Raw genomic sequence first — 25263 nt, 5'->3', positions numbered from 1 at the left:
TCAAGAATATAATCCGAACTGCGAGGACATGTCTGAAATGTGAAACAGCTGTTTGTTCCCGGAACGTAAAACAAAACCTAATTGGAGAAGTTTACGACGATCACACCCTAATGGAATCTCTGACAGAAAGGCATTGCCTTGAGCATAAGAGACCCCTACTGTTCTACTGTAAAAACGATGCCGAGTGTGTGTGTGACTCCTGCAAAACAGAGAAACATAAATCCCACACACTTCTGAGTCTGGATCAGGCGCAAGCGACAATTAAGGTAAGTGACAAATACACTGAGGGAGCATTTTACAGTTAGATATCACCATTAATTTGAGAGTTTAGTTTAGAGATAAAGCGCGTTCGAGTCCGCACCGACCAGCAACCCCCACACACTGGGAACAATTTACATTATCCTGGAGCCAATTAATTTGCTAGGAGAACTTCCTCTGGGAGAAAGCCCACGCAGGTCACGGGTAGAACGTCCAAACTCCATGGAGACAGTACCCGTGGTCGGGATCGAACCGGTAACCCAGATCCCTGGCGCTGTGAGGCAGCAACTCTACTGCTGCGCCACGGAATAGTCGCCCTAATACCGTGCCGAGTCAAAGCAAATAGTGCAGATTAAACTTTGTCGCCCGCCCTGTTCTGTGTTTGTAGCTATGTGCTTTGCGTTATTTAGATTTGTTCACTATTAGACTCATAGAGTCATACAACATGGAAATAAGGCTTTCGGCCCAACTTGATCATGCTGACCAAGTTGACATTCTGGACTAGTCAAATCTACCTGCACTGAGCCCACATCTCTCTGAAACTGTGCTATCCATGCATCTGTCCAAAAATCTTAAAAACGCCAGATGCTTCCTGACGTTGAGTGTTTCCAACATTTTCTGTTTGTCTTTAGCATTTTTTTTAACCCTGTTTGGAACTTAAAGCTCTGCCCTCTGACGGCAGCCCCAGCACTGGAAGTGGAGGGAGGGATGCCCCCAGTGGGAGACAGAAAAGTGAAAGATCACTTTTGAATGCATCCATATCCCTCCATACCTATACCATATGCCCATCCAAAGTCCTTTTAAATGCCACCATTTCTGCAACACCTACCAGGTTAAAATAAATGCTTTACAAATCACCCCCATATACTTTGGCCCTTTCAGCTTGTAGCTTGTGGCCCTCTCGGCTTTGACATTTCGACCCTGGGGATAAAAGATCTGTCTATACTCTAAAAGGTTTCTGATTAGCTACTCTTACAGGATATACCTTTATAGAACTATAGGTAGAATCTTAATTGTTGGAGGGAATTTGTGTTTGACCTGCATCCTGGATCTGGTTTTCACATTGGGTGCAGTCACCTCTTTCTGCTTGGAACGGGAGAGAATACAAGAAACATCTCAGTTGTGAGTCTCGAACAAATTGGTTTAATCAGGGCTTGTTGGAGTGCAATCTGGGAAGCACTTCAAGAGAGGCCTCAAAGATACTCCTCTGATCCAAAGTTCCTCCAGCATCTTATAATACTTGTGTTACAATAGTTATAGGTGGATTCTACATTTTCACAATGATTCTTCACAAACCACATTTCTTTGTAATCTTTGATCCTTGTTTATGTTACGGGAGTTACCTGTATCTACCTCACAAATCTCCTCTGTAAACTTTTCCACTCCCCTTACCTACTCCAACCTCACCCCCTCTGAACGTACAGCCCTCCGCTCACTCTGCAGCAACCCTGACATTATAATCAAACCCACCGACAAGGGAGGTGCTGTGGTCGTCTGGCGCGCTGACCTCTATCGGGCTGAGGCCAGGTGACAACTCTCAGACACCTCCTCCTACTTATCCTTGGACCATGATCCCACAGATGAGCATCAGGTCATAATCTCAAAAACCATTACTCATTTCATCACTTCTGGCTGTCTGCCTTCCACAGCCTCCAACCTTATTGTTTCCCAGCCCCACACAGCCTGTTTTTACCTTCACCCCAAAATCCCCAAACACAACTGCCCTGGCAGACCCGTTGTTTCAGCCTGCTCCTGTCCCATGGAAATGATTTCCACGTACCTCGATTCCATCCTATCCCCCCTGGTCCAATCTCTCCCGACCTATATCCAAGATACCTCACATGCCCTTTGTCTCTTTAATGACTTCCGCTTTCCAAGCCCCCTCTCCCTATTCTTTACCATTGATTGTTCAGTCACTCTACTCCTCCATCCCCCACCAGGAAGGCCTTTAAAGCCCTCCTTTTCTTCCTCGACTGCAGAACCATCCAATTTCCCTCTACTAACACTCTACTCTGCCTAGCGGAGATGGTCCTCACCCTCAACAACTTCTCCTTTGACTCCTCCCACTTCCTCCAAGTCCATGGCATAGCTATGGGCACCCACATGGGCTCCAGCTATGCCTGCCTCTTTGTAGGGTTCGTTGAACAATCCCTGTACCAGGCGTCATTGGCCCTGTCCCCAAACTCAATCTCCATTACATTGATGACTGCATTGGTGCTACCTCCTGCACCCATGCAGAAATCGTGGACTTCATCAACTTCACCGCCAATTTTCATCCTGCACTCAAATTTACCTGGACCATCTCCGGCACCTCCTTCCCCTTTCTTGATCTCACAGTCTCCATCACAGGAAATAGACTATTGACTGATGTCTATTACAAACCCACTGACTCCCACAAATATCCCGACTACCCTTCTTTCCACCCTGCTTCCTGCTTCTCCTACTCCCAATTCCTCCATCTACTCTGCATCTGCGCCCAAGATGAGGTGTTCCATACTAGGACATCCGAGATGACATTCTTCCCCTCACTCGTATCTCCTCAGACCCACGCAGCTCCACTCTTGCTCCCGCTCCCCCTAGTCGCAACAGAGACAGAGTCCCCCTAGTCCTTATCTTCCACCCCATCAGCCATCGCATACAACATATAATCCTCCGAAATTTCGGCCACCTCCAATGGGATCCCACCTTTAGCCACATTTTCCCATCTCCACCCCTGCAGAGACTGTTCCCCTCGCAACTCTCTGGTTAACTCATCCCTTCCCACCCAAACCACCCCCTCCCAGGCATCTTCCCCTACAACTGCAGAAGATGCAACACCTGTTGCTATACCTCCACCTTCGACTCTGTCCAGGGACCCCAATAGTCCTTTCAGGTTAGGCAGAACTTCACTTGCACCTCCTCCAATCTCATCGACTGTATCCATTGTTTAAGTTGTGGACTCTTATACATCGTCAAGACCAAACGCAGACTGGGCAATCGTTTCACGGAACACCTTCGCTCAGCCCGCCTGAACCAACCTGATCTCCCAGTTGCTGGACACTTTAATTCTCCTTCCCATTCCGACACAAACCTTTCTGTGTAAGAAGGAACTGCAGATGCTGGTTTAAACTGAAGATAGACACAAAAAGCTGGAGTAACTCAGTGGGACAAGCAGCATCTCTGGAGAGAAGGAATGGGTGACGTTTCGGGTCAAGACCCTTCTTGGTCTCCTCCATTGTCAGAGTGAGGCTAAACGCAAATTGGAGGAACAGCATCTCATATTTCGCTTGGGCAGCTTCTCATTTTCACCCTACAAACAGCTTACAATGGCTTGTTTCCTTTATCATCGTTACTTTTTTGCATATCTTTCAATCACATCACCGTCTATATCTCTCGTTTCCCTTACCCCTAACCAGTCTGAAGAAGGGTCTTGACTCGAAACATCACCCATTTCTTCCCTCTAGACATGCTGCCTGTCCCGTTGAGTTACTCCAGCTTTTGTGTCTGTTTTCGGTTTAAACTAGCATCTGCAATTCCTTCTTACACAAATCTCCTCTGTGAATTAATTATGGCCTTTTGTGCGTCATGATTCCTCTTGTCTTAAGACCAATGCTCTTGGACTCAGCCTGGTTTACAAACACGCTATGTTTATCTTTGCTCGGGCAATTGTTGATATTGCAAGGCGTGGCTCAAGAGGCTAAGTGCTCTGTTTTGAGGGAAAGTGTTGAGGTTTTGACTCGGGGTTTCAGTGAAGAGGCTGAGCACAACAAGATAAGGTAAGATAGAGACAAAATGCTGGAGCAACTCAGTGGGACAGGTAAGCATCTCTGGAGAGAAGGAATGGGTGATGTTTCGGGTCAAGACCCTTCTTCAGACTTTCTTCTTCAGTCTATCTTTGGTGTAAACCAGCATCTGCAATTCCTTCCTATACAAGATAAGGTAAGGTCTTGCTATTATGACTTTCTTCTTGAGTGTAAGTGTAATTGGGATGGCAGTTGGGCCTGTGTTATGGTCCTCCTGCAGAAAATGGTAAGTCAGGGAAATCTCCAGTGTCCAGAGGACTCCATCTGTGAAAAGTGCATCCAGCCGCTGCTCCTGGATGATCTCGTGAGGGAACTGGAACTGCAGCTGGTCAACGTCAGGGTCGCCTGGGAGACAAAGTGCTTCGTAGACAGGAGTTAAAGTGAATTAATCACACCTAGGTTGCAGACAGAAAGTAGATGGGTAACCACCAGGAAGGATAAAGGAAGTAGGCGGAAGTGCCGGAATCCCCTCAAACAAGTATACCCTTTTGAATACAATCAGGAGGGATGACTGTACAGGTGAAAGCAGTCCTGTCTGTGGTTACACATCTGGCTCTGAGGCACAGCAGGTAGAGTTAGGTTGGACAAGGCTATCATGATTGGTATCTCATTAGTATAGGACAGGCAGGAGGTTCTGTGGCCACAATCGGGACCCTAGATCGATGCACTGCCTCCCTGGTGCCATGGTCCAGGCTGTCTTGGAGCGGCTGCAAAACTTTCTCAATGAGGCGGTGCAGCTAGAGGTTGCTGTGCACATACGTTCCATTGACATAGGTAGTACAAGGGATATGGTCCTGAGGTGTGAATACAGGGAGCTAGGTAAGACGTTAATTAACAGGACGCTAGCGATGTTAATCTCTGGATAACTCACAATGCCTCGTGCTAGTGAGGGCATTAATAGAATGATAGGCCAGTGGCTGTGGTGTCAGTGCTGGGATAAGCATTCACCGTCTCCTGTTCCCATCCACCTATATCCCCACCTCTAGCTTCACATTTTGTGCCTCTTTTCTCCATATGTCACAGCCTTTTGTCATCATTTGGTCTTTTGTCCCATCTCAGGCCGAGCGAGGTCCACCCATCTGCCAACCAAAATCCTCCCCTCCTTTTTTAGTTTAGTTCAGTTTAGAGATACAGTGCGGAAACAGGCTCCGGCCCAGCGATCCCCGCACATTCATGCTATCCTACACACAGTAGGGACAATTTACACTTGTGCCAACCAATTAACCTACAAACCTGTATGTCTTTGGAGTGTGGGAGGAAGCCGAAGATCTCGGAGAAAACCCGCGCAGGTCATGGGGGAACGTACAAACTCCGTACCTGTAACTACCTGTCAGTTGCCTGGCTTTGTGTTCCTCCCCCCCCCCCCCCCCCCTCTCTCTCTTCCAGCTTTCTCCCTCCTGCTCCCTCCTCAGTTAGAAGAAGGTTGATCTGGAAGATTAAGAATTCAGGGTAACTTGGTTGTGTGGATTCAGAAATGGCTTATTCATAAAACTCAGAGGGTTGTGGTGGAAGGTGAACATTCTGGCTGGAGATCTGTGACCAGTGGCTTTCTGCAGGGATCTGTGCTGGGACCCCTGCTGTTTGTGATATATATAAATGACTTGCACGTAAATGTAGATGGGTCGGTAAGCAAGTTTACCGCCCACACCAAAGTTGGAAGAATTACTGAGTGAGGAAGGCTGTCAGGAGATAAAAAGGGATATGGATCAGCTGCAGAAATGGACTGAGAAATGGCAGATGACACAGGTGGAAGCACAAGTAGTTAGGGCGGTAAACAAGGTGGTAAACAAGTAGATAGGGTGGTAAGCAAACTCTTATACATCGGCAAGACCAAACGTAGACTGGACGATTGTTTCGCTGAATACCTTCGCTCTGACTGCCTGGACCCACCTGATCTCTCCATTGCTAAACACTTTAATTCTCCTTCCCATTCCTACACTGACCTTTCTGGCCTAAACCACCTCCATTGTCAGAGTGAGGCCAAACGCCAATTGGAGGAACAGCATCTCATATTTCGCTTGGGCAGCTTTGATATGAATATTGATTTCTCTAACTTCAAGTGATCCCTCCCCCACCCAAGTCACACCAGCTTCAATGTCATCTTGTTGAGTCTCATTGTCCGTACTTGTTCTCACCTGGGCCACAGCAAACAATGGCCTGATTCCTTTATTATCGTTACTTTTTGTGCATATCTTTCATTCATTTGTTCTATATCTCTCCACATCACCGTCTATATCTCCCGTTTCCCTTTCCCCTGACTCCGTCTGAAGAGGGGTCTCGACCCAAAACGTCAACTATTCCTTTTCTCCAGAGATGCTGTCTGACACACTGAGTTACTCCAGCTTTCTGTGTCTTTATCTTCGGTTTAAACCAGCATCGGCAGTTCCTACACAGGGCATGTGGTATACTTCTTCATTGCTCGGGGCATTGAGTATAAGACTTAGGTAGGCCGTGTTTGGAGTATGGCATGCAGTTCTGGTGGCCCCATTACAGGAAGGATGTGGAGACTTTGGAAGGGTGCAGAGGTGGTTTACCAGAATGCTGCCTGGATTAGAGCATTTCAGCTGCAAGGAGAGGGTGGATAAACTTGGATTGTTTTCTCTGGAACGTCGGAGATTGAGGAAAGACTTGGTAGAAGTAAATAAAATGAAGATAGCCATAGATAGGGTAGATGGTCAGAATCTTATTCCTGGGGTGGAAATGTCCAACACTTGAGGATTTAGTTATATGATGAGAGGGGAAATGTTTAATGGAGATAGGTGGGGCAGGATTTTTACACAAAGAGTGGTGAGGGCCTGGAAGGATAAGCATATCGAAGCACATGGTGAAGCACATGTACCAATTCCCCCTGTAAGTGGATCGATTGTAATCATGTATTGTCTTTCCACTAACTGGTTGGCATGCAACAAAAGATTTTCACTGTATCTCGGTACACGTGACAATAAACTGAACTGAGTTTAGAGATAAGTTGTTGAGAGAAAAAGGCATGTTGTCTCCACCTTTGATCAGGTGTTATCTTCTAAATCGATCTGACGAAATACACAGCTGCAGAGTCCTATGACTTTGCATGATGTTAAGCATCCTATATAGATACATGTAACTATTTTAAATGCTTCTTCTTTATTTTATTTTTTTTAAATATTTTTATTTTTGAAAAGCATATGTACAAATAGAAATAAAAGACAAATTTGTTACAAAGTTCTTACATAGCTTCAATTTTTACATTTTTAAAGAGAGAAAATAAAAAATAAAGCAGAAAGAAAAAAAAAAACTATAAACTATTAGAAAGAGAGAATAAGAAAATTTTAAAAAAGGTATAACTATAAAAATTAATGGGGGTAGATCTGGGAGACAATAACCACAGTTGTACATCCAACCCTAAACTCAAGTTTCAACTTTTTTCTTCTTTATTTTTATAGGAAGATTTGAAGACAGATATTGAAAGACTTCAGGAAGAGATCTGCTCCATCAAACAGGATGATTTGCAAAGATCAGAAGCTGATTTAAAGGTGGAGTAAAATAGAATAGTATTCAGAAAGGGGTTCTCTCCCTGCTGAGTCATACCTTCAGCAACGTGATGTGTAGTGTGATCTGAATCACACTAGCGGTTCCCATGTGACTGATGGGGCAGCTTAGATCTAATTATAACCACCATTTGAAACACTCACAGCCAGAGACAATGGATTTACTTATATGCCTGTATCATGTGAGCATAGGAAGGAAAAGGAGGGACTTTAGCCCCACAGAACATAGAAGAGTACAGCTCAAGAACAGGCCCTTCGGCCCATAGTGTCTGTGCTGAATATGATGGCAAGACCATCTCGTATCTACCTACACATAATCCAAATCCCTAAATTCCCTGCATATCCATATGCCTATCCAAAAGCCTCTTAAATGCCACTAATGTGTCTACCTCATTTACCACCCCCGGCAGTGCATTCCAGGCATTCACCACCCTCTGTGTAAAATGGTCGCCACACGTCTCTTTTAACTTTGCCCCTTTCACTTTAAAGCTAAGCCCTCTCGAATTTGATTTATCCATTCTGGGATAAAGGTTCTGTCTATTCTTCTCATAATTTTATATACCTGTCAGGTCTCCCGCAGATTCCAGCATTTCAGAGAAAACAATCCAAGTCCATCCAACCTCACACTGTAGCTAATGTGCTGTAATTCCAGCCATTATTCTGGGAAACCTCCTCTGCACCCTTTACAAAACCTCCACAACCTTCCTGTAATGGGCTGATCAGAGCTGCATGCAATACTCCAAATGCAGCTGAACCAAAGTCCTATAAAACTACATCGTGATTTCCTGATCTTTATGCCGAACTAGGAAAATAAGCATAACGTGTGCCTTCTTTACCACGTTATCCACCTGTATATTAATTCTGTTAAGGTTCTAGCCATTAATTGTATATTTTCCTCTTACATTTGACCTCCCAAAGGGCAACACCTCATATTTGCTCGGATTAAACTCCATTGGCCATTTTGCCACTTATTTCTGATCAATATCCCACTGCATAACTTGACAGCCTACCTCACAGTCTGCAACCACAGCAATCTTGATGTCATCTGCAAATGTACTAACCAACCTGTCTACGTTTACATCCAAGTTACTTATATACATTGCAAACAGCAGAGGTCCCCGCACATATCCCTGCAGAACTCCACTGGCCACAGACATCCAGCCTGAATATTATCCTCCCAACACAATCCACTTCTCCATCCTCATCATCATCTTCCTCAACTCCTCAAAAGACTCGATCAAGTTAGTAGGACATGACCTGCCGTGTACAAAGCTATGCTGACTATCCCTAATCAACCCATTCTCTTCCAAATGGAAGTAAATCCTACCCCGTAGAATCCTCTCCAAGAGCTCCTACCACTGACTCGAGCTTCACTGGTCTGTAATTCGCTGGATTCTCTCTACTTGCCTTCTTAAATAATGGAACAACATTAGCATTTGTATATGAAGGTTGACAAATCTCCCAGGGCTGATCAGATATATCCGAGAACCCCAGAAGCTAGAGAGGTGCCCTGGCTGAGATTTATGAGACACCATTAAATATGGGTGAGTTGCCGGAAGACTGGAGGGTGGCAAATGTGGTGCCTTCATTTCAGAAGGGCTGCAGGGTAAAGCTTAGGAACTACAGGCCAGTGAGCCTAACATCTGCGGTCAGAAAGTTACCAGAGATATACAGTGCCTCCATAATGTTTCGGACAAAGACCCATCATTTATTTATTTGCCTCTGTACTCCACAATTTGAGATTTGTAATAGACAAAAATCACATGTGGTTAAAGTACACATTGTCAGATTTTATTAAAGGCTATTTTTATACATTTTGGTTTCACCCTGCAGAAATTACATGTTCCAAACATTATGGGGGGCACTGTACATGCATTTAGATGGACAAGTGTTGATTAGGGTATCGCCAGCACGGTTTTGTACGTGGGAGGTCATGTCTCTCAAATCTGATTTTTGCATTTATGACCAAAAAGGTCGATGAGGGCAGTGCTGTAGACGTATACATGGACTTCAGTCAAGCATTTGACAAGGTTCCACTATGTCTTCTGGCTGCTTGTCCCTCCTTCCCCCGACCCCCCCTCCTCTTGACAATGTTGTGCATCCACTCAGTGACACCCTGGACCCTGGCACCAGGAAGGCAACAAACCATCTGGCGTCTTGTTTGCCACTACCGTGGCCCTACCTAACGCATCTCCTGTCACGATAGCTATGTCTGGTCTTTCCCTTGATGGCTGTGCCTCAGAACCAGGCTCAACACCCAGTGGCCAAGCCGAGAGAATTCCTAATCAAAATTATTTACTCTTATGGGAAAGGCAAATGTAAGTGAAAATGAACACCTCCAGAGAACAAAATTCCATCCCCGTTGCCATCCGAGGTATGATGGTAGACATCATATATTTCGGATGTCCATGGGATTCCTGGATCATAATTATACTTTTTTATATATGGGACTTCTTGTGCTGCGACCTCAGTTGATCCCACCTGAGAGTCCAGTAATCTCTCAGATATTTCAATTATGCCACTGTTGGCCTGCTTTCCTCTAACTCACTCTGTGCTTAAAAACAAAATCCATCAAAAACTTGTCATTCTGATCAATGTCCCAGTTGGACTGCAAATAGCAACACACATGAGAAAGTGGTTTGAAACAAAATCAAAGGCTCTTTAGTTGATTCCATGAGGTTTTGTGGATGGTGGAATAGATGATTTTGTGGCACAAATAGAGATAAATGAGTATTATCTAACTGCCACAATATTGTCCAAGGGATATGTTGTATGGTCTCGGGTTCTTCAGCCCACCGAACCTGCCCTGATCATCATCCACCCATTTGCACTGATCCTACATTAATCCAGTTTTTAATTCTCTTCTCATCATCATCAACACCCCCCAAATTCTCACCCTCATCTCCAGACTGGGAGCAAATTTCAGCAGCCAATGAATCCACTAATCTGCATGTCCTTGCAACGTGAGCACGTGAGCAAACCGACGTGTTTCAAGGAAAACAGGAAAACCATACAGACAGCACCCAAGTTTACGATTGTGAGGCAGCAGCTTTACCAGCAGGTGTCGCTGTTCCACCTATCACCAAGGGTTCAGGATTTGGCTTCAAGATGACAATCACATGCACACTCCACACAGGGCTGCAATGCAATGAAATCCCATTCCAACCTGCTGGTAAACCAGCATCCCCACCATGATGTGCAGCTCGCATGATGCAGCTGTTTCAGGGCAACAGCTGGAAGGGTCTCTTCCTTCTAACTGCGTGAGTAACCCAGCACCTCAAATCTGAATAGGAAACTACATCAAAAGGCCTGACAGTAATAATAATAATAATAATAATAATAATAATAATAATAATAATAATAATAATAATAATAATATTCATTTATTGTCATTGCAACGAGTACAACGAAATTAAAAAATAGCCAATCCTGACGGTGCGTACAAACATATATGCAATAAATGCAAAAACAAATAAATACATAAATACAATTAAATACAATTATATTAAGTACAAGATTTTTTAACGGTGTTGCCTAGTGCAAAGGTAGTGTTCAGTTCTCGTATGGCCCTGGGGTAAAAACTGTTCTTAAGTCTGTTTGTTCGGGATTTGATCGACCTGAAACGTCGACCAGAGGGCAGATGAACAAACAGACGGTGGCCGGGGTGGGATGGATCTTTTATTATTTTGCCTGCTCTACTGAGGCAGCGTAGTCTGAACAGGTGCTCCAGGGAGGGCAGTGAGCAGCCGATGATCTTCTGGGCCGTCGTGATGACCCTCTGAAGGGCCAAGAGTAAACCAAGAGTGGCTAACTTTTAAAGAAATAATACACAGAGTCATAGAGTCATACAGCTTGGAAACAGACCACTCAGCCCAACTTTGATGACTCTCGGACTATCCTTGATTGGACTTTGCTGGCTTTAAAAGTGCAGATATTGGTTTCCCCTTATCTATTTACTCAAATAATTCCAACAAATTTGTCAAATATGATTTCCCTTTCATTTATCCATTCACTAAATGTTATTACCTTATCATATATCTATACATTGTAAATGGATCAATTGTAATCATATATTGTCTTTCTACTGACTGGTTAGCATGCAACAAAAGCTTTTCACTGTACCTTGGTACACGTAACAATAAACTAAACTGAACTGAACTTGCCCAACATGTCCCAGCTATACGAGTCCCACCTGCGTGCTTTTTGGCCCATATCCCTCTAAACCTGTCCTATCCATGAGCCTGTTTAATTGTTTCTTAAACATTGCGACAGTCCCTGCCTCAACTATCTCCTCTGGCAGCTCTTTCCATTCACCCACCACCCTTTGAGTGAAAAAGTTACCCCTCAGATTAGTCTAGTTTAGAGATACAGTGCGGAAACAGGCCCTTCAGCCCACCGGGTCCGCGCCGACCAGCGATCCCCGCACATTAACACCATCTTACACACACTAGGGACAATTTACACATACACAAAGCCAATTAACCTACTCTTTGGAGTGTGTAAGGAAACCGAAGATCTCGGTGAAAACCCACGCAGGTCACGGGAAGAACGTTCAAACTCTGTACAGACAGCACCCGTAATCAGGGTCGAACCCGGATCTCCGGCGCTGTAAGCGCTGTAAGGCAGCAATTCTACCGCTGCGTCACCATGCGCCTATTAAATCCTATTAAATCTTTTCCCCTTCACCATAAATCTATGTCCTCTGGTCCTCGATTTCCCCTACTCTTGGCAAGAGACATTGTGCGCCTACCCAATCTATTCCTCTTGGTTTTCAAAATAATGTTTTCATTTAAAACAAAAAATAAACAGGAAATTGATCCAGTGCTTGGTCTCAAGAGAATTAATAACAGTATCCGATCAGAGTTAAAAATAAAAGTGAGGCAAGGATCGAGATAATTTCAGAATTTAGCAGAGGAAGACCAAGGTATTGGTAGGAATGGGAAACTAGAATGTTACTAAGAATGAAACTAGGCTACTAAGAAACATAAAATTAGTTGATCTTTCATGGCCACATAGAAAGAATGAGATTAATAAAAGGTTCCCAGCAAACTAAGAAATGAGAACATGTATTGGAAAATAAGGATATGGCAGAGGTATTAAACAAATATTTGTCAGTGTCTTTCGTGAAATATCGCAGAAATAGCGGAGAAGTGCGGGGTGAGAGTAAATGCGAAGCTGGAAGATGTGAGCAATGATGAAAAACTAGTTCAGACATAATTAATGCAAGAGAAAAAGATAAATTCCCTGCAGCTGGTGATTTATATTCTACCGGTTATGGAGATAGTGGATACATTGGTGGTCATTTTTCAAACTTCCTAAGATTGTAAAATTATTCCCACAGACCGGATAGACATAATCCCCTTCTTCCTAAGAGAGAGAGAGAGAAATCAAGGAACTACAGACCAGTTAGCCTGACATTGGTAGCTGAAAATGATATGGAACGTGAAATGCAATTATGAAGGAAATTATATCAGGCCACTTGAAAAATATTGTTAGGATGGGGGAAGGGAAATCATATTTGACAAGACTGTTGGAATTGTTTGAGCTTAATAGATAAGGGCAAACCAATATCTGCACTTTTAAAATACCTTTCATTTGGTGGCACACAGTACACAATAATTCGATAAGGAAATCAAATGTAACTGAGCAAAGGTGTTCAGCAAAACCTGCGCTTGGTCTCGCCGACATTCAGCAAAACGATCGCCGAGCCTGTCCACCTCCGCTCAGTCTGCCTAAACCAACCTGATCTCTCAGTTACTAAAAACTTTAACTCCCCTTCCCATTCCCACACTGACCTTTCTGTCCTGGGCCTCCTCCATTGTCAGAGTGAGGCCCAGCGCAAATTGGAGGAACAGCACCTCATATTTTGCTTGGGCAGCTTACACCCCAGCGGCAATGAACATTGACTTCAAGTAGCCTTTGCTTTCTCTCTCTCTCCATCCCCTCCCCCTTCCCAGTTGTCTGACCAGTCTTACTGCCTCCGACTATATTTTATCTCTGTTTGATTTGTTGTTACCATCTCCCAACTAACAATGATCTATTCTACATTTTCCTTGATCTCCATTCCCTTTGTTCTGTTTTCACACCTTACTTTCCTTATCTCTACACTTCCTTATCTATGTACCTCCCACTCCCCTGACATCAGTCTGAAGAAGGGTCTCGACCCGAAACATCACCCATTCCTTCTTACTTACTTTCCCTCTCCATCCCCTCCTCCTTCCCAGTTCTCCCACCAGTCTTACTGTCTCCGACTACATTCTATCTCTGTCCCACCCACTCCCCTGACATCAGTCTGAAGAAGGGTCTCGACCTGAAACGTCACCCATTCTCTCCAGAGAAGCTGCCTGTCCCGCTGAGTTACTCCAGCATTTTGCGTCTACCCATTCCTTCTCTCCAGAGATGCTGCCTGGCCCGCTACGTTACTCCAGCATTTTGTGTCTATCTTCGATTTAAACCAGCATCTGCAGTTCCTTCCTTCACCTTAAACCTATATCCTCTGGTTCTCGATTTCCCTACTCTGAGTAAAAGACTGTGCATTCACCCTATCGATGCCCCTTCATGATTTAATATACCTCTACAAGATCACCCCTTAGCCATATGCGTTCCAAGGAATAAAGTCCAAGCTTTCCAAATCTCTCCCTATCGCTCAGGCCCTCCAGTCTTGGCAGCATCCTCGGTATATCTTCTCTGCTCTCATTGCAGCTTCACGACATCCTTACCATAGCAGGGTGACCAAACCCTGAACTCATTACTCTAAATGTGGCCTCACCATCCTATATAACTGTGACATAACATCCCAACTTTTGTAGTTCTAACCCTGAATGATGTTCAAGGTAGCAAAAGCCTTTTTTACTTCCCTGTCTACCAGTGACTCCACTTTCGGGGAACAATGCACCTGTACTCCTGCATGTCTCTGCTCTACAACACTCCCGAGCCCTACCATTCACTGTGAAGATCCTCCCCTGGTTTGACTTTCCAAAATGCATCACCTCACACGTATCTGCATTAAATTCCAGTAGCCATTCTTCTGCCCACTTGCCCAGCTGATTAAGACCTCCTGTAATTTTTGATAACCATCTTCACGGGACACCATTCTGCTTTAGTTAAACATTTTGTTCAAGATGGCCGCGCCGTTGTGTTTGGCTGCCTGCCACCACTGTATGTTGTTTCTTTTTTTTTTTTCCTAATCAGATGTGCAGCACTTTGGTCAACGTGGGTTGTTTTTAAATGTGCTATACAAATAAAATTGACTTGACTTGACTTGACCATCTACGATATCACCTACTTTAATGTCTTCTGAAAACTTACTAATGCTGCCTTCTATATTCTCATCCAAATCGTTGTAATAAACCACAAGCAGCAATGGGGCCAGCACAGATCACAGAGGCACGCCACTGGTCACAGGCCTCCAGACTGACAAACAACCTTCCACCTTCACCCTCTGCTTCCTTCCACAAAGCCAATTTTCTATCCAAAATCTGCTATAAGTCAAACCAGGGTAGGACCTTCACAGTGACCGTAGTTGACGCTTTGCTGCAAATCTTGCCAGTTCTGTAGAACTACCCAGGGTGGATGACGAGGACGTAAAGCAGCTCCCACCCCCACCTTCTGCATGACATCCTTTATGAGGAGGCCCCATTCTGGTTGTGCTCGCGGAAGCCTCTGCGCCCATATATGGAGAGTCTGGATGCATTGAGCAATGCAGCACGAGCTGTTCCAGAAGGACTCCAGCCATACTTTGAGACGTGGTCACCGCACCCTCCAGGCAACAACCTCCGCAGGAAGGCCTGCGTTCCACTGAACAGGCTACGAACTGGTGCTGGTCGCTTCACAGCCAACATGAAAAGATGGGGCATTGCAGACACCGACCTCTGTCCTTGTGGTCAAGTACAGACCAACAAACATGTCCTTTGGGAATGTGCTGTGACAGAACCTCCCTGCCCACAATCCCAACTTGATAACCCCCAATTAGAGACTTACCTCACCAATTGCCACTTTTGATTGTTGTAGTTGACATACAAATAAATAAATAACATTCACAGTGAATGGCAGGGCCATGGAGAGTGTTCTAGAGCAGAGGCACCTCAGAATCCAGATACATCGTTCCCTGAAAAATAGGGTAATCAACAAGGCTTTCAGTACATTGGCCTTCATCAGTCAGGGTATTGAGTATAGAAGTTGTTATGTTATGTTATGTTACTGTGGTACAAAATGCTGAAAGCTCTGTAAGGCAGCAACTCCAGCGCTTCGCCACCTTGAATTCCCCTCATGATCTTATACACCTCTATAAGATCACCTCTCAGCCTCCTATGCTCCAAGGAATAAAGGCCCTATTTCCCAACTACTGCTTGTTCATTTAAATAGAAAGCATCTGAAGTTACTTTTTCAAGTGATCATTCGTACTTGGGTTTAGAGCTGCATGGAAAGGTAGTTTGTAATGTGAACTGGTTTGGGTTTCAGGCACAAGTCATTGAACTGAAAGGAAGACTATCCAAGAGATACTATGAAAGAAAAAAACAACTGGAAGAAGATGAAGAATACATCCTGAGATTAGTTGATGCTGAAGATCTTCGAACTCTCTCGCGGATTAAGAGCTATTCCGAAACATTAAGCAAGGAACAGGAACGGCTTATACTAATAGATCAAGAAGTACAGAGTCTGGACCAGGGAGACACCCTCTCCTATATTCAGGTACATCTTCAATATCACTAATATCATGGCTCGGGAATTGGAAGGTGTACGTAATGTAATGGTTGTTCACTGGTGCTAGTGTTTCACTCTTCCCACACTGTTTTTTTTACACTTTTTTTTATAGACAATGGACAATAGACAATAGGTGCAGGAGTAGGCCATTCGGCCCTTCGAGCCAGCACCGCCCGCCATTCAATGTGATCATGGCTGATCATCCATTTTATTACAATGCCAATGGAGACTATTTGAACTGTTGAGTCACTCCAGATTCTTCAAGTTCAATCTATTCGGGTTCTCTTATCCAATTTTTTTTTTTACTTTGCCCTATCAAACCCATTCCTTTTGCCACGAGGGATGAGTCGAATTGGTAGTAAAGAAGGCAAACGCTTTGCCAGCATTTATTTTAAGCGGGCTAGAATACAAAACAAGGATATAATGCTGAGGCTCTATAAGGCCTCATTTCCAGTATTGTGAGCAATTTTGGGCACCATGTCTGAGGAAGGATGTGCTGGCTCTGGAGAGGGTCCCAAGGACGTTTAAGAGAATGATAGACACAAAATGCTGGAGTAACTCAGCGGGACAGGCAGCAGCTCTGGAGAGAAGGAATGGGTGACGTTTTAGGTCGAGACCCTTCTTCAGACTGACGTCAGGGGGGAGGGAGATAGATAGTGAAGGAAGTGAAGGTGTGAAAACAGGGGAAAAGGAATGGAGATCAAGGAAAATGTAGAATATATCATTGTTAGCTGGGAAAAGGTACCAACAAAGCAAACGGAGATAAAATGTAGTCGGAGACAGTAAGACTGGTCGGAGAACTGGGAAGGGGGAGGGATGGAGAGAAAGGGAAAACAAGGGTTACTTGAAGTTAGAGAAGTCAATGTTCATACCGCTGGGGCGTAAGCTGCCCGTGAAATATGAGGTGCTATTCCTCCAATTTGCATTGGGCCTCACTCTGACAATGGAGGCGGCCCAGGACAGAAAGGTCAGTGTGAGAATGGGAGGGGGAGTTAAAGTATCCAGCAATCGGGAGATCAGGTAGGTTCTGGTGGACTGAGTGGAGTTGTTCAGTGAAATGATTGCCGAGCCTGCGCTTGGTCTCGCCGATATATAGAAGTCCACACCTGGAACAGCGGATACTGTAGATGAGGTTGGAGGTGTAAGTGACCCTCTGCCTCACCTGAAAAGACTGATGGGGTCCCTGGACAAAGTTGAGGGAGGAGGTATAGGGACAGATGTTGCATCTCCTGCGGTTGCAGGAGAAAGTACCTGGGGAGGGGGTGGTTTGGGTGGGAAGGGACGAGTTGACCATGGAGTTGCGGAGGGAATGGTCTCTGGAAAGTGGAAAGGAGTGGAGATGGGAAGATGTGGCTAGTGGTGGGATCCCGTTGGAGGTGGTGAAAATGTTGGAGGATTATGTGTTGTATGCAATGGTTGATGGGGTGGAAGGTGAGGACTAGGAGGACTCTGTCCCTGTTACGACCAATAGAACTATTCCAAGTACCTTCTCAACCCAACTGTTGGATTGTTGGTTCCCCTCAACCCAAAAATGTGAGACTGCTGCCCTTCGGCCCTTTTCAGTGGTGCAACCTTGGACCAACAATAGGCATGCAGGGACTTTCTCACACCAGCGATAAGGGTGATGGAGGCCCCTTGGTCCCGCAGTGCGTGCTGCTCCCCCACCCTCACTGAGAAAGTTGGTGGCCCTCATTACTGCCCTCCGTACAGTATTGATGCCACCTCAACCAAGCTCAGCAAGTGTCCGTGGCTGCCCCTTCAATTCTGTCCCACAAATATTGGTGCTGCAAACCCCTTCTAAAGAGGGTTTTCATGCTCTGTTCTGGGAATGGGTGGTGCCGTGCCCTCCTCTGAGAATGTTTGTGTCCATTAAATTTTAGTACTTCCTCAAACCTTCCTCTGGCGTATCCCTGCTTTTGCAGTATAATGGTCAGTAGAATGTGGGATTATAAGGTCTTCCTGTGCTGAGCACCGCCAGTTTTACACTCTGACCCTCCGCACTCTCCAGCCTGTGATTGTTGTCTGTTGACATGGGGCATGAGATGTTTGCTGATTGATCTTATTTCTCTTTTTATTTGCAGAACTCTAAGCCGCTCCTTTCCAGGTGAGAACATTTCATTCGTCTGGTGTCTGCTGCTGGTTGTGAGCATTCCTGTGACTGGGAGAGTGAGAGTGGGATGTTGTGTGGAAAGGTTCTCAAAGTGGAGCCTGCGGATGGTTGATCCTCGAGTAATAATGACCATGGCTTGCAATGTTACTGGTGGCGACTAGCAAATGGGAGAGGCATGGGCTATGTCATTTAGAGGTACTCGGACATCTGTTAGACAGGAGGAATGAAATGAAGAGGGAACTATGAACGCATCTATATTAGGCTGAGAAATGAACTTTAAAGCAACAGACTATTCATGCAAAAAATGCATTGATCAACTTGTGCAATGTGAAAAGTATTGCATTGTATCCCACCTTGGAATGCTTTGTGTGGTGTTTTGCAGGGATGTAGCCTTCTGATAGAGTGTGCAACAATGATAGTGGCACAGGCTGTTAGATATGTGGAGTGAAATGATCACCTCGTCTCCTGATATTCTGCTGGGAGAGACGACTTCACTCTTACTGAAGTTAATGAGATAGTCGGTGGGTGTCTACTCATGGCAGACATCACATGATGGAACAGTCTGCTCTGTCAATTCAATCTGTATTCCAGCCTCTGCAGAACGAGTAGCTGGTCTTTCAGCAGCACTCATCACAATAGACAATAGACAATAGGTGCAGGAGTAGGCCATTCAGCCCTTCGAGCCAACACCGCCATTCAATGCGATCATGGCTGATCACTCTCAATCAGTACCCCGTTCCTGCCTTCTCGCCATACCCCCCCACTCCGCTATCCTTAAGAGCTCTATCCAGCTCTCTCTTGAAAGCATCCAACGAACTGGCCTCCACTGCCTTCTGAGGCAGAGAATTCCACACCTTCACCACTCTCTGACTCACTGCTGGAGACACCCCAGCAGGTTGCTTTGGTTGGTGACTTCAACTGCATTGTCAATGCAGCTGGACAATCCTGCAAAACCTAAAGCAGATTGGATAGCACCAGCTTCCTGATGAAAACGGTAATAACACTTGGCTGCGAGATATCTTCAATAAATCACAGCAATTTACATAGTCAGGACCAAACAGTACAGTCTGCTCCTCGATAGACTTCTTCTTCCTCTTCATGTCCAAATCACTGTAAATTGCGCAGACTCAGTGGGCTGAAGGACCTGTTTCCATACAGTATCTCTAAACTAAACTAAGCTAAACTAAATTTGCCGAATCATCCTGATATTCTTCTCGGAACACTGCCTCTTTCAAGCAAATTGAACACCAAGCCACTGGCACCAGAAAACACTGAGGAAAGAAAAGAGATTTTGCAGATTGGAGAACTGTGAATCCCCTCTTTAGCTGCCCGATGCAATGGTGGGAAGTAATCGAATAGTACATCAAAATATACTTCATGCCCAAAGGGGTTGCAAAAGCTAGACAGAGAGAAATGTGACGATGTCAGAAAAGTGCGCAGAATCTGCACCTGTGTAAGATTTGAGAAGTTTTCCCTCATTCTGAAAGCAACACCAAACCAAAGAGCTGCAGTTTGGACATTTTAAACGGGAGACTGGGGCTGATAGCGGAGAAAGGCTGCGGTCAGTTTACCAAGGGATGTCACAATCCGTGGGTCCTAAGATGGCCGCAGGACCTCGTGACCAGCCACAAAAGTAAAAACCTTACAGCCCGGTCTCTAGGTTTCTGCAAAGCCACGGCCAGAACAATGGATGGGTATTGGCCATGCAGAAACCTGCGAAACCAGGTCGAAGTCCAGACACTGGGGCGCTGACATCAGCATACTCACAATGCCCCAAGCCGACCTACACAGTTAATCTCGTTAAGGGGGCACAATAGCCCATAGAAAACTACCTGGTAGGTGATGGGAAACCAGTTAAACCCATCACCTCGCAACGAAATACCAATTAACACCGTCTGGCCATCCCCGGTACCCCCCCCCCCCCCCCCCCGGACATAAGTGCAGATCAGAGAGAAAACTCAATACATATCTTTTAAACAAAGAGATCCCGAGATCTGGCGGGAGATAGGACGGGCCAGAATTAGTATAACTGCCCACGACTTTTGGGTTTTAAACTCATGCAAGAAACTCAAGTCAAACGGATGCAGGAGGAAGAAAAGACAGGCAAGAAGAACGGATGCAAGAGAGAGGAACAGGCACGCAACTCGAGAAGAAATACTGCAAGAAAACCTGCAAGGAACGCAAGAAACGGAAGGAAGAAACTCACGGGACAAGCACGACCCTCACGGAAAGCAGCGGAGAAGCAGCACGAACAGCCAGTAACCCCAGTAATAGCCCCATGGTGAGCATGTACCCCGATCCTGCATATCCTGGACATAGTTTAGTGTAGAGGGGAGGGTGGTTTGAATAAACGTGGGTGTGTAAAGGAATATGTGTTGGTCAATTTTGCGATGTGTCGTACGTTCCCCATCTTACAGTCGTGTATATGTCTTGTAGAACTGTGCGTTTTATGATTCATAGTCAAAAGTATTCATGTAATTCGGTATGTGTCTTATAGATATGTCTTATAGAACTGTATAAGTATTCATGGACAATAGTCCCAAGCGCTCAATAAAAGCCTTTTCCATTTAAACCCTGGTCTTCAAATCTGGTCTGGTTGAGTTTTTTTCTGCACTATAAACGCTCCTGCATCTAAGTCCAGTGTCTAGAACCGTAGGGGGTGAGTGGGTCGAACCACTCACGGGGAACCAGTGTGCGCGGCCTGGTCAAGGGATCAGAGCAAGGCACGGGGACCTTAGGTCGGGCGAAAGCTCGGCGCAGAAACCCCTTACAGATAATGGCGACCACGAAGGGACACTGGCAGCAGGATGATAGTGTACCAGAAAAAAGATTTTAAAACTAGGGATGTAATGGACGAGCGCATTGCGGACTATGTTTTTAGCAAGGTGAATATCACCAAACAATGGATGTGTGGTTTGTTAGAGGACAAGCGCCCACTGGATGCAGCGATCCGGTGGACGGCCAGTAAAGCCCACAAGAAATCTGTAGAAAAGGCGGTCTGGCTGACCTGCTATAAAAAGCAGGTCCAGCTTTTGGACCGCGTGGTTGTGGCACAGGCAGCCCAGATCAGGGACCTTCAGGAGGAGGTAGAGGAGAAGGCCGCGGGTGGGAACCAATTGATTGAGGCTCTGGACTCTTTAAACAAGGAGCACCGGGTCGTGACCAACCGCCACAAAGCCAGGGTAGAGCTGATGGAGTGCCAGATCACTGAGGCTATGCGCAGTAAGGGCAAGCTCAGGGAGCAGTGCGCTTCCCTGAGCCGCCAGCTGGAGACCCAGGAAGAGAACCTCAAGGGGGTTAGGGCAGCCTACAAAATGGTTTTGGAGGACAGGTCGGAAGGGGCCGACCACGGGGCCTGCCTGCAGGAGATAGAGGGTCTGCGGAGTGCTTTAAATAAAGTAAAAGGGCTGGTCTATCTAATGAACCCCCCAGCGAGTCAGTCGCTGGCGGTTGCGAAGGTCCCGGTTCCGGTCCCCAGAAAGACCGTGGTGGCTTCGGCCCCCAGACTCCACAATTCCCCTAGCTACGAGGCATCCTGGGAAAGGGGTAGTGTAGGGGAGAGAGAGAGAGAGGAGCTCCCGGTCGAGGACTCGGCACCGGCGCCCATGTGCCCGGTCCTGGAAACCAGACGGGGACCCACCACGCTGAATGGGGACGCCGGACCCATTCAAAGCGAGATCGTGGTGCCCCACAGCTCCCAGCAGTTAAGAGCCATGATTGGGCATGTAATGAAATTGTCCGAATCAGGGGACCCTTCGCTGCATTTTAGGGAGGTCGAGCAAACCGCCACAATCAACAGTTGCGACGAGGGAGAACGGGCAAAAATGTTGCTGTTCTCCCTGGACAGCTCGATCCTCCAATGCCTCTCAGATGAGAGTAAAAGAGGGACCAGGACCTACGATCTCCTACGGGACGAGGTCCTGGAAGTTTTGGGGATGGGCGATGAGGGTCCATTTACCCGATTGGGGAGGACCCTCCAGATGGAGGGAGAACCCCCAAAGGTTTTTGCGGCGCGACTGTGGACAGTGTATCAGAGCAGCTGCCCGCACGTCCCCGCGCGGGATGTCCTGGTCGGGAATGGGAGAGCCCAGTGGCTCCGATGTTTGGTGTCAAACAGCCTGGCGGCCGTCAGGGAGCAGGCGAAAGCCTGGTTTGATCCCACAAATAGCACGGAGGAGACTGTTTTGGACCGTCTCACGGTAGGGTATAGTAACACCCGGGGCACGTCTACCCGACTCGTAAAAGGGAAGGTGCACGTGGCGGAGGCTACTGCACCGGCCCAAAAGGAGTGGCGACAGGAGGGTAACCCTACCGCACAGTCCAAGTGTTTCAGGTGCGGTAAGGTGGGGCACTGGCGGAAGGATTGCAGGGCCCACACCAAGGAAGATAGGGTTGGCACCACCCTGCGCGCCGATGTCCCAGTTAAGCCCGAGATTATCGAATCGATGATCGAGGTGATGCGGTCCCTCATGGCCGCACAGGGGAAGGTGGCAGTCGCTACCGGCTCCCCGGGTGCGGGGGGGGCACTGGACATTCCCCAATGACATCAGCCCGCCTATCTGTGTCCTCTCCGCTACGATGCGTGGAAGAGGCCGCTTGTGGAGATGGTAGTGGAGAGGCAACGGGGCAATTACCTGTTGGACATGGGGGCTTCATGCACCGTGGTCCACACAGAGGAACCCTTTGACTCTCCCCTGTCCACGGGGGTCCCTTTCGCACTGGCGGGGTTCACAGGGAAGGAACAGGCTGGCGCGCGTTCCATCCCGCTGTCCATTCACTTGGGAGCACTCCGCACCACATGGGAGTGTATCCTGATGAAATGGACAGCAGGGGGTGGGAAGGCGATTAGGGGAAAAGAGGGGAAAGGGATTCTGTGCACCATGAAGCCGCCCAAGGGTTACGACCTCGAGCGCATGGTGGCGGAGGTCCCGGCCGAACTGCAAGAGTGTGTGGGGAACAACCTGAACGCGTTTGTGACCCACAAACACGATTGTTGTAGGGTAGGTAGTTATAAGCCTGGAGCACAGGGGTCTACCACAGGGGCCAGCCCTGTGAGTGGGGTCTCACAGCCAAGGATGAGGCAGGTCACGCAGACAGGCAAGGTTGCCTGCGTGAGGGGGAAGGACATTCTCCAGGAATGGAGAGTCTCGCGTTTTGGGTGGGATTCAGACGAGGAAGAGCCTGATCAGCTCGACCAGGGGCTGGATCCCATTACGGAGGAAGAGGAGTCGGAGGGGGACGACAGTAACGTCCCCGACTCAAGCACCAGGAAGGCGGGGGTAGCGGGCGGAGGCTCACCACCTGTAGGTACAGGCAGGGTGAGGCCGGATGCCGCGGGTATATCCAGCACCAAGGGGGCAGAGCTGGATGAGGAGGGGCCAGGGTCGGCAGCTGCGGGGGGTACCCGAGCTGCGGCACGGCAGGAACCGGTCCTCAGCCAGGCTGTCCAGGGGGCAGTGCCTAAGGTGACTCTCCATAGGTCTAGCAGGGAACCCCAACCTAGAAAGTTTTGGCCAGAGGTCAATCACGCCCCGAGGTACGGGAGCCAAGTGAGGAGGAGGGAGCTAACGTTTCAGAGGAGGTTTAGCCCCCGACAGGCAGCGACAGGCTGCGGAGGATCAAAGGTGGGAGACAGCGTGGTGCAGCCGCAGGAGATGAACCGTTGCAGCCCTGACAGGGATTAGCTGAGCCGCCCTGGGAAGGCGGCACTGTATTATATTTTAGATAGATAAGGATTAGGTAATAAAGATACGGATAAATATTTTAGATAAGGATAAGCAATTTAGATAAGTTTGTGGGGATAGTTTAGAGTTTAGATAAAGTTGGTGCGTCCAGGATGTGTGGGTGTGGGGTGCAGGCTGGGGGTCAAGAGACCCGCCCGCAGAGGCGTTAACAAAGCCAAGCGCTCCCCAAGAGGCTGGCTATACCATATTTCTTTATCTGTTTTTTCTGGAGTGGAAGGAGGCACTCGTATGGTGGATCGTTGCCACGGTGATCGGATGTGGGTGGGCCTATCGGGGCCACACCAAGGACATCATCATTTACGGCTGCTCCGGGGACACGGCTCCCATCGCGACCGATGGGACTGGAAGGAGAGAAGCGGAGGAGACCGCAGTTCACTTCCATGAAGGCCGGTGGCCGGGGTGGCTGGGATCGAACTCTTCAGAGTATTCCAGCGCCTCAGGCTTTGCTTATCGGGACACTTCGTTATTGTGCCCGAGAGTCAAGATCATCGCCCAAAGGGTAAGCGCCACCGTTGGCAAAAGGATCTGCCTGGTATGCACGGGGAAGGTCCCCACGAGCAGGCGGTGGTGGCTGAGGAAAACAAGCCGGACAATGGCCAACTCCACTGTTGAGTGGGAGAGACTTGACAACAACACTCACAGAACTATTTCTGGGACTAAAGAACAGTTGAGTGTGTGTTGGGACAAATGGTGGGAACCGGATGAGGGGATTTATATGTGTATGTGGGGTTCGAGGTATCGCTGCCCCACGGGCAACAGCGTATTTTTCCAGAGACAGTGGCAGGATGACGGTAAGGGGATGAGGTGGGATGTTAGCTTGCGGGCTTGTGGGGTCCCCCTTTTTCCCGATCCCGGTAAACGCCACTGAACTCATCACACGGCCACGCACGACACCTCCCACAGTTCCGCTGGCAGTAGCACAGGAGGGTGTAATGTCCCAACTTCTATATTCAATACCTTGACTGATGAAGGCCAATTTACCACCCTACCTACCAGCACCACTTTCAAGGAGACTATACCAGTACTCCAAATCCCTCTGTTCTACAACATTCCCCAGGACTCTAGCATTCACTGTGAATGCCCTGTCCAGGTTTGACTTCCCAAAATTGAACACCTCACGCTTATCTGCATTAAACTCCAGT

At 47.1% G+C, this 25263-nt stretch overlaps 1 protein-coding gene across 1 annotated transcript in view; it reads left to right on the top strand.

Moving 5' to 3' along the window:
• Nucleotides 1-25263, top strand: part of LOC144599944 (E3 ubiquitin-protein ligase TRIM21-like) — a 36057-nt gene continuing 10794 nt past the window's right edge. Inside the window, exons 1-4 of the mRNA XM_078411216.1 lie at nt 1-266; nt 7460-7549; nt 16025-16255; nt 18349-18371. Coding sequence (XP_078267342.1) covers nt 111-266; nt 7460-7549; nt 16025-16255; nt 18349-18371 — 500 coding nt within the window. The 5' untranslated portion in view covers nt 1-110. The remainder of the gene's footprint in view (nt 267-7459; nt 7550-16024; nt 16256-18348; nt 18372-25263) is intronic.

The sequence above is a fragment of the Rhinoraja longicauda genome, chromosome 14, assembly GCF_053455715.1.
Source record: "Rhinoraja longicauda isolate Sanriku21f chromosome 14, sRhiLon1.1, whole genome shotgun sequence".
Classification (NCBI taxonomy): domain Eukaryota; kingdom Metazoa; phylum Chordata; class Chondrichthyes; order Rajiformes; family Arhynchobatidae; genus Rhinoraja; species Rhinoraja longicauda.
The sequence above is the reverse complement of the archived record's forward strand: the minus strand, read 5'-3'. Positions and strand labels throughout refer to the sequence as shown.